The 10,385-nt window shown below is 47.5% G+C and overlaps 1 protein-coding gene across 1 annotated transcript; it reads right to left on the bottom strand.

The window, feature by feature from the left end:
* Positions 1-8,184: 8,184 nt before the first annotated feature.
* Positions 8,185-9,123, bottom strand: LOC120404037 (olfactory receptor 5B21-like). Its single transcript, XM_039536043.1, has one exon. The coding sequence runs from the start codon at positions 9,121-9,123 to the stop codon at positions 8,185-8,187; it is 939 nt and encodes a 312-aa protein (XP_039391977.1).
* Positions 9,124-10,385: the final 1,262 nt, after the last annotated feature.

Below are 10,385 nucleotides of genomic sequence, written 5' to 3'. Positions count from 1 at the left end.
ATAGGCCAAGGGTGTTACCTTCAGAGGAACAGCAGCTGTGAGAGAAGGAGGAGGAATGGGATGGGGGCTAAGGGCAAGAGGCAAGCAGAGAGAGAATTCAGGGGACAGCAGGCACAGAGATCAGAGAAGGGCTGGTGCCTCTCTCTGTGTCTCTGCTGTGACCAAACCGAGGGCTATATTCTCTCCCTTGCAGGATACAAGATGCTCCTAGTGTCTTATTTGCATCCTGCAAGGGGAGAAAAGGGATCTCCGGTGCCTTCTGTTCAGTTTTGGGCACCTTGATACCATAAGATACCGGTGAAGTGGAGGGCCCTGGAGACAGAGATATGGGCAGAGCAAGGTGAAATGTTTTCAGAGGAATAGTTTATTCGATGAAATATGCAGTTTTGAAGCTACCAAAACTATTCACGAATTCAGGTTGAATTTCAGCAAAAAGTTTTAGCCAGAAAAAAAAAAGATTGTTTTTAAAAAGTTGAAACATTTAGTTTTGACATTTTTGAAAGAAAACATTCTGGCTTTTCATTTCAAAAAGGCATTTTGTTTCACATATTTAGTTACATTTATTTTTATTTTATTTTTAAAAAAAACCCACAAACCCACCTGCAAATGGTACAAAACAAAAGATCATGACAAAAATTCCAGATTGACCTGAAACAATTTTTTTTGATTTTTCATTTCAGCCATCAAACTGAAAAAGTAATTATTAGCTCAGCTATAGTTATGAGGAAATATTAGCAGAGTTAAGCATGAAGAGAGGGCTTAGTAAAGGGCTGAACTGAGAATCTGATAGAATCATTGAGTCAGATCCTGAGCTGAGGTGCAACTATTGGTGCAACTATTACCTCCAGTGGAGCTACAGCCAATTGACACCAGCTGGGGACATAGTCCATAGACACATCCAGGATGGTGAGGAATTGTTTAGGATGCACCAAGGATGATACATACCTAGGGATGATGGGCTGAATCTGATAAAAGGAAAATGTAGGCAGAAGATGAGGGACATTTCCTGATATCCTGGCCAGCCAGCCTGTGTAACACAGAAGCCCTGGGAGTCACATCTCTTGAATCATTTAAAAGTAACTGCACAGTTCACTGAAGGGAGCAAACTAAGGATATGTCCACACTGCAGTTGGACACCTGGGGCTGGCCCATGCCAGCTGACTCTGGTTTACGGGGCTCAGGCTAATGGGCTGTGTAGCCAGGTGAACACCCCCACTCCAGCCCTGAAGGGGTTGGATAAGCCCTGCAGAGGGCTGGGGCTGCAGAAGGGAGAAAACCCTGGTCTGATTGGGGAAACAACCGCAGCTGGGCCATGCCCCAATCAGGCCCCAGCTGGCCTGTATAAAGAGGCTGGGAGCCAGGAGCCTCTCTCTGTTTGTAGAGGGAGGTGGATCTTGTTGCAGGGAGCTAGAGGCAGGGTACCTGAATGGAGCAGGGCTGGGGAAAGGCAGGGGAGCTGGGGAGCTCCAGCCTGGAAAGCCCCTGGCTACAGCCTAGCAGAAGGCCAATGGGTACTGGGGCTGCAGGGGGCAGCAGGTCCAAACCCTCCTTGCCAGTGATGAGTGGCTTATACTGCAGTGTGCCCCAGGAATGGGGGCTAGTTGGTGACTGACAGTAGCCCATGACTGAGGCAAGGCAGGGATAGAGGGTTGGGGTTTCCCCTGGTAGGGAGACCCTGAGATTGTGGTGGGATTGCCAGGGGGCAGTGACCAAAGACAAAGGGCACTGGGTCGGACACAGGGGGCCAAGCGGCAGCAGGACCCTGGCCTGCAGAGGATGCTCTGGAGGCTGGATGAGCTAATTCCCTGAAACAACCAGCAGGAGGTGCTGCAGGGGTGAGTCCCACACTGCTACAGGCTGTTTCAATGCAGTGTAGAGGGGCAGGCTCAAGCTGGACCCAGGCTCTAGGACCCTATGAGGTTGGAAGGTCCCAGAGCTTGGGCTGCAGCCTGAGTCCATATGTCTGCATCACAATGAAACTACCCCTTAACCTGACTCAGCAGGCATAGGCCAGCCTGCCCCAGGTGTCACAGAATATCAGGGTTGGAAGGGACCTCAGGGTGTCCAACCCCCTGCTCAAAGCAGGACCAATCCCCAAACAGATTTTTACCCCAGTTCCCTAAATGGCCCCCTCAAGGATTGAACTCACAACCCCGGGTTTAGGAGGGCAATGCTCAAACCACTGAGCTATCCCCTGCTGCAGTGTAGACATACCCTATGGGCTGGAGGGGACCTACTGATTTTTTTCATCCCTAGTTTCTACAAGGAGGAAATAGTTACCAAGATGCATTTTCTCCTGCGGTACCAACAGCAATAATCAGAAACGTTCAGAGGAAATCTTTTCCCAAGCCCTAGAGAAAGACAAGGTACTCATACATCTGAGTCCCCAGGCCAGCATCCTTTATTGGTTTGGAGGATGGATGAAGGATGTATATGGGAGCTGCTTACGTTCCTAGCTTCTTCTGCTGTCTCTGCAATCAGTTGAGTGATAAACTCAAGGGGTTCAGTCTATTTAGCGTAACAAAAAGAAGGATAAGGGATGACTTGATTACAGTCTATAGGTATCTGCCTGGGGAATAAACATTTGATAATGATCTCTTCAATTTAGCAGACAAAGCAAATGTCCAATGGCTAGAAATTGAAGCTAGACAAATTCAGATTGACAATAAGGCATAATTTTTTAACAATGAGGGTAATTAACCATTGGAACAATTTACCAAGGGTGGTTGTGGATTCTCCATCACTGGCAATTTATAAATCAAGATTGGATATTTTTTCTAGATAATATGCTCTAGTTCAAAGAGGAATTATTCTGGGGAAGTTCTATGGCCTGTGTTGTACAGGAGGTCAGACTAGATGATCATAATGGATCCTTCTGGCCTTGGAATCTATTAATATTGAGATACTAGAACTTCCTTATTGTTCAACGGGGACTAAGGCCAATCCTGTGAGATGCTGAGCATTCTCAAAACCTACAGCAAAGAGTTGAAGGCACTCAGCACCACATAGCTACCTACATGGAACTGGGAGGGAGAAGCCCAGGTTGCAGAGGGAAGAGTTTGGAGGAGACACCAGAGAATTCGTCTGTGTGCACATGGCTGGAATCCTATCTGTAGTTGCAGCATTTCCGTAAATAGTTCTCTTAATAAATGGCTAGATTAATTTTAATAACATTAAGTCTTCTCATGTTGTTACTCAACACCAACTAACCAATATGCTTGTACAAAAAGAATAATCAAAGTTTAGGTTTGCTTAAAGAGGAGAGGAATGAGATGGGGACATGACATGGGATATATAATAATGAATGATCTAGAGAAGGTTGCTCAGGCATTTCTGTTCACCTCCTCTCACAATAGCTCCAATGAAGTGAATGGTGTTTATATGATGCTGAAACCTGGAGACTTATTAAGATCTTACTATCTAAACTCCAGAAGTTTCCATAAACAGCTGTCTTAGGAAAAAACCTCAATATCAGATGGGCAAAAATTATCACAAACCAAGAATTATGGAGAAGGACAAAACAGAAACTGATAGCACAGGAAATTATGGAAGGAAAATGGAGATGGCTAAGACATACATGGAGGAAAGACCCAAATAACATAAAAAAGCAGGCATTAGACTGGAACCCCCAGGGAAAGAGGCGACCAGGTAGACCAAGGATAACATGGACATGCACAATGAAGCAGAACTGAAAGCTACCAAAAGCTAAGACTGCAGCAGGAGACTGGCAAAGACGGAAGGATGTTGTGAGGGCCATGAGAGAGAGAGAGAGGAGTGAATGGGAGTGCATTAATTTACATCACCTGAGAATTTCATGTGAGAATTTTAAACACTGGGCCAGATTTTTCAAAACTTCTCAGCCCTAACAGCTCCAACTGATCTCAACAGGACTTAGGGACAGTTTTCCAATGGTATTTAGGCTACTAAAGATGCACTTGGGTGCCTAGCAGGATTTTCAAAGGTGCTTAAGCAGGTTGGGCACCAAATTTTCACTCTTGACTCTTACACAGAAAAATTTGCAAATAAATGTCTCATGTGGATCAAAAGTTAGGGTGGGAAATGGGGGCAGGTGAGAAGAAGATTGCAATGGAGTTCCAAACTCAGCCTTAACTATAGAATCACCGCTGCACTGCCATAATTCATGAACAAAGCTCCATGCCTAATTGCAAGACCATCACTCTTACATGAAGATGCAACCACTGCAAACATAGACAGTCCATACAATACCTGCCAAGCTTCCCCCTGTCCACTAAGAAAGGGATCACTCCAAAATCATGTTCTTCAGCAGGTCACATTCTTCTGGAGGGAGGAAAGATGCTCGCTGATGTCTGGTTTTGCTAGAACCAGCAGCCAGGTGCTTCAAGGGGGAATATTTAGTGGGGTCCTCGGACCTGAGCGAGCTGCTGGATGGGCATCCCCACACCCACAAACAGAACCGAGGGACCCTTGTGGGGTCCCATCTGCAGACACCGCACCAGATGAACCAAAAGAGACAGCAGCTATTGCACTAAAGTCTCTGTTAGAAGCTGCTCTGCCTTTAACTCCATCCAGGGACCTTGGGGACCCTTTTTTTGCTGCTTGTGTGACAGAGCCCCAAAACAATTATCTTCTTGTTGACTAATTGGAAGGTAGCGCTTGCTCTGCCATATCAAGGGATTATTTTAAAGGCTGGGCATGGTAGCTTAGGGATCAGTGCAATGTGGGGAGACGAGGAATAAAGTTTCTTTCCTTTCCAAAATATTTTCATCCCCTAAAATATTTATTCCCTCAGTAAAAGCATCCTGGAAACTGATAGCTGTCTCCAAAAAAATCTCTATTCAGCCACTGAAATGTTTCCATGGATTTTCTTCTCCCAGTTCCCTCCTATTGAACCTTTTATGGTTCAGCAACTGGACCTGGCATTATCCTGGATTACACCCATTGCACCTTCAGTGGCTTCCCTGGGTCAGGGCAAAAATCAGCACTAATCTTAGGGTTTCATCTTGCTGCCCCTCACCGCAGAGTCTGTGCACCATCCATGGAAAATTAACAGTGGCAGCGAAGTCCCTGGTAGACTTCATGAAGTCTCTGGCACGTCTTCCTTTTTAGGATTAATAACTCTGCCTGGGATAGGATTTTTGCTTTTGACTATGTCATGGGGAAGATCTCAGGATTAATTGTACTTGAATACTAGCTACTAGTATGGCCTCATCACCTCTGCATCTGAGCACTTCATGATCTTTCATGTATTTGCCCTCACAACACACCTGTCAGGTAGGGCAGTGCTGTTATTCCCATTGTACAGGTGGGGAAGTGAGGCACACAGAGACTAAAGGCCAGATCCTCAAAGGTATTAAGACACCTATTTCAATAGGAGTTAGGCACCTAAATACCTTTGACAATCTGGACCTACGTGACTTGCCCAAGGTGCACACAGGAAATCAGTGAATTGAACCTGGGTCTTCCACATCCAGTGCTAGGATCCCAATGGACCATCCTGCTGGCTCTCATCTTAGACTTCTACCGGCCCATCTTTCCTCTTCTCTGTAGAATTAAGGGGTGCATCCAAGTGCTTTGTAACTAGCTAAGGCAACCTACCATGTGTCATTGTGTCCTGGAGGAGAAGTACACGTGCAACTTCCAGGCCCAAGTCCTGTGTAGCACTGAGCTTTCTAAGTGGCCCCCAAAAAAATCCATAATAGAGAAGAGTTCATTTTAAAGGGGAAGAATTACAAATTATATCAGACACATATCTTTCTTTAATCCTATTGGAAGAGCAGATGATGAGCTCTCTGCTAGGTTAGCACCTCTGTCCAGAGAGTGTAAACACCAGGATGGAGGTGAGGACCCTGGAGAAAGAGGGGCAGGTACCCAGCACTGCTCTCTAGGTTCTGTTGGGAAGGAACAATTGGAAGCCATTCAGTCTACTTATACTATATCACACGGACAGGGTAACAGTAGCTGGTGGAGCACTGCTTTCTAAAGTCACAGAGAGCTTCAGAGAAAGGTTGCTAGGAATGGGACCAGGGGAATGGAGGGCCTATTTTACTGAAGAGGAGATTAAAAGAGTTTGGCTTGTTTAGCCTCGCAAAACGAAGACTGAGGGGGGGAGCTGACTGACAGGAAAGTGGTTTTAGACAAAGCAAAAACAAATTTATTAATTACAAAAGGTAGACTTTACATGATTATAAGGGATATCAAACAGATCAAAGCAGATTACCCAGCAAATAAACAAAAATGCAAACTAAGCTTAATATACTAAATAGATTGGATCTGAATAGCAGATCCTCACCCTAAGTGATGATACAAGCAGGCTGCAAATTCTTAAGGGCCAGCTGCACTTCCTTACAGCTTGGAATGCCCAGATGTTCCATTTACAGGCCAAAAATCCCTTTAGCCTGGGTCCAGCACTTCCCCCAGTTCAGTCTTTGTTCCTCAGGTATTTTCAGGAGTCTTCTTGGGTGGGGAGTCAGTGAAGAACCAAGATGATGTCACTCCCCTGCCTTAAATAGCTTTTGCATAGGGCGGGAACCCTTGGTTTTAAAGCTTGGTTCCCACGCCAGGCAGTGGAAAAACACTGACATCCCAAGATGGAGTCCAGCATCAGGTGACCTGGTCACATGTCCCTGAAGTGTCACAGCAGCCATTACTTGGAGGCTGTCCGTAGCATCCTTAGGAAGGCTCACAAGGTGGGAGATAAGCTTCTCCTAAGGCCTATTGTTTCTTCCTAATGGCTTATTAATTTGAATGGGCCCTTCCCAGCCAGCCATCTAGACTGAGAGCATTTTGCCTAGTGGGCATTACCCAGATTTAACTACATGTGAGATACAGAATAATTATTAATAACTTTAGATACAGAAATGATACATGCATACAAATAGGATAATCATATTCATCAAATCATAACCTTTCCAATGACATCTCACATGCCTCATCTTGCATAAAATACATTATAATTATGATATAATCATATTATACTAATATCACTATGAAGAATATAGGGTGCAGTGTCACAAAGGACTAACTAGGGTGCAGAGGAGGATTACAGTCAGCGATTTCCAGGTCAACAAAAGCCAGCCAAGGGTCCACAAGAATTCAGGACAGTGTCACCAACTCTTGAGATATTATCATGTATCTTGCAATATCTCATGTTTTTTCTTCAAGCCCCAGCTCTTGGACTCACAAGACTGGCTAAGACTCACAGCTTCCATTCAATATAAAATGCCAGTTTCTACCACTGGTGGTGACAGAAGAAAGTTTACAAATGCAAAGCCAGGGAACCTTGCAGGCTCGGTAACCAGCAGGTGAATAACAATCCCAAATTTATGCTTTTTTTAAATCTCAAGACTTTTCACTTGATTTCTGGATTGGGGTGGAGGGGCAACTCATAATTTCTGAACATGCAGGATTGGCAACACTGTCAGAACAACTTTATTTCAGTTCATCAAAGCATCACACTGCTCATACTCACTCTACTGTTCTCCAACATCAGTACTTTCCTGTTAGTAACAGTATGACTGAGCAATTAGCGATAGTACCCATTTGCAAAAAGGCCCTTTAAAAGTGTAAAATAGCATAACAAGACCCAATGGCTGGAAGTTAAAGCTAGAGAGATGCATGCAGGGAGGTTGATTAACCATTGAAACAAATTCCCAGTGTAATTGGTGGATTCTCCATCTCTTGGAATCCTCTAATCAAGCCTTTCTGGAAGATTTGTATTAGCCAATTACAAGTTGTTGGGCTCAATACAAAGGTAACTGGGTGAAATTTAATGGCCTGTGTGACTCAGGAGGTGAAACTAAAGAATCTAATTTTCCCTTCTAGCCTTAAACTTTATGAATCTCTGAAATCTATGACAGAATAGTCCAGAGTCATCACGTATGACAAGCTTGTATTAATGGTCTTCACATCTATGAATCTGTGAAATCTAAGAACGTCAAACACAGTGGAGCTCAGTCTGGCCAGGAGACTCTGCTCCTCACAGAAGGGCCAAACTGAAGTCATTTTGTATTTCCCTGAACACAAAATAGGCTGAAGATTTTTTTTCCTTTTAATATGTTAAGTCACATTTGCTGTTGAGCAAATGCCGTCTGCGCCCAAACTGTAGTGGTTAGCAGCTCCTCCTTATGAGACCAAATGACCGTATGTGGGGCTGTGCGTTCCCTTCCCCCCAGTAATTCCCACCGCCTTTCTCTATCGAGGTCATTAAGGAAATATCTTCCCACAGATCTTCCTTCTCAGGGAGTCCTTTACCTCCCTGTTCCTCAGGCTGTAGATCAGGGGGTTCAGCATGGGGATGACAATGGTGTAGAAGACTGAGATGACCTTGTCCTCGTCCATTGAGTCCCCCGCTCTGGGCTTGATGTACATGAAGAAGACTGTGCCATAAAAGAGAAAGATGGCCATGAAGTGGGAGGCACAGGTGGACAGGGCCTTCCGTCGGCCCTTTGCTGAGCTCATCCTCCCAACGGTGACCAGGATGTAGCCGTAGGATACCAGGATGATGGTCAAGGTGGTCATGGTTGCCAGGGCGGAGAAGATGTAGAGAATTCCCTTGGCCGTGGTGGTGTCACTGCAGACAAGCTGCAGCAGAGGGGGGATATCACAGAAATAGTCATTGATGTGGTTGGGGCCGCAGAAGGGCAGCCGGAAGACATTGCTGGTCTGCACGGCTGAGTTGGCTATGCTGAGGGTGTAGGCCACAGTCACCAGCCGTATGCACATCCCCCTGGACATGAGAGTGTGGTAGAGAAGGGGGCGGCAGATGGCCACAAACCGGTCATAGGCCATGGTGGCCAGGAGCAGGCACTCGGCTGTGCCATGGAGTAAGAAGAAAGCCATCTGTGCCATGCAGCCAGTGTAGGAGATGGACTTGTCGATGGCGAGGAAATCAGCCAGCAGCCGGGGGGTGACCACGGAGGAGTAGCAGACGTCGACGAAGGAGAGCGTGCTGAGGAAGAAGTACATGGGGGTGTGGAGGTGGGGGTCAGCGTGGATCAAGGCCATCATGCCCAGGTTTCCCATCAGTGTCACGGTGTAAATCAGCAGGAAGGACCCGAAGAGCAGCCCCTGCAGGTCCGTACGGTTTGTGAGGCCAAGCAGGATGAAATGGGTCACAGCGGTGCCATTGCCTCCAGCAGCCATCGTCTTGGGGTGCTTCACCTGCCGAGGGGAGCGGACATTAGACACCTTTCAGTGAGACACAGTCAGAGCCGGCTCTAACTTTTTTGCCGCCCCAAGCAAAAAAGAAGAGCGCCGCCCTGCTGTACCCCTCCCCGTGAGCGCCGTGCTGCCGAAACCCCCGCCCCCTGAGCACCTCGCCCCCCGAAGCCCCGCCCCCGAGTGCCATGCTGCATGAAGCTCCGTGCCCCCGCCCCCCCTCTGAATACCGCACTGCCCCAAGCCCCGCCCTGCCTCCGAGCACCACGCCCCTGAAGCCACGCCTCCAAACGCCGTGCTGCGCCCGCCCGCCCGAGCGCCACGCCACGCCAAGCCCCGCCCCAGTGCCATGCCAAGCCCCGCCCCTGAGTGCCGCACTGCCCGAAGCCCCGCCCCGAGTGCCACACCACCCAGAGCCCCGCCCCAAGCGCCCCACTGCCAAAACAAAAAAAACCCCTCCAGTGCTGCCCCGATGAACCAAAACAAAAAACCCCCAAAAAACAAAACTCGATCGCTGCCCTGCCCCAAGGTGCCACCCCAAGCACGTGCTTGGTCGGCTGGTGCCTGGAGCCGGCCCTGGACACAGTACACGGTTAGTGCTGGAGTCCCAGCTCCCATGCCCACAGAACAGGCACGACACGGGCAGCGGGAGGTGTGCTGATCACCTCACCTCTCATTCTCGGACACACCCTTCCAATGTGCCTTCACCTTGAGGTAAGAGGCAAGGGTCGGTTCAGTCTCTGGCCCATCCCATGCTTGGCCTGCCAATCACCATTGCTAGCAGGAAAGCCAACTGGAGTCAGTTCTGACTGAGACTGTCGAGGTGAGAACACTTGGCAAACTAGGGACTGGCCTTGCCTTCCCCCCCCCCCCGCCCAATCTCATTCCATAGTTTCATAGAGTTTATGGCCAGAAGGGCCCATTGTGATCATCTAGTCTGACCTCCTGTATAACACAAGCCATTAACTTTCATTCAGCCACCCTCATATGAAGCTCAAAGACTTTAGTTAGGTCGAAGCATTTCAGTCCTCAGGAGACTAAAATATTATGTGCCACAGGCAGAGGACAGGTGAGACCAAGATGCCAGCAGTGCCCGAAGCCCCTGAAATGGCAGAGCGTTGATCCGGTGAGGTATGCCCAGATGATCCCAGCAGGTGTAACCCACACCTGAAAGCAAAACAACCCCAACGTCCCTGCTAATCTGACCTGGGAGAAAATTCCTTCCTGACCCCAAATGTGGGGATTAG

The sequence above is a fragment of the Mauremys reevesii genome, linkage group 4 (genome assembly GCF_016161935.1).
Source record: "Mauremys reevesii isolate NIE-2019 linkage group 4, ASM1616193v1, whole genome shotgun sequence".
NCBI classification, from domain to species: domain Eukaryota; kingdom Metazoa; phylum Chordata; order Testudines; family Geoemydidae; genus Mauremys; species Mauremys reevesii.
Note: the sequence above shows the minus strand (reverse complement) of the source record. Positions and strands in the feature narration are given on the sequence as shown.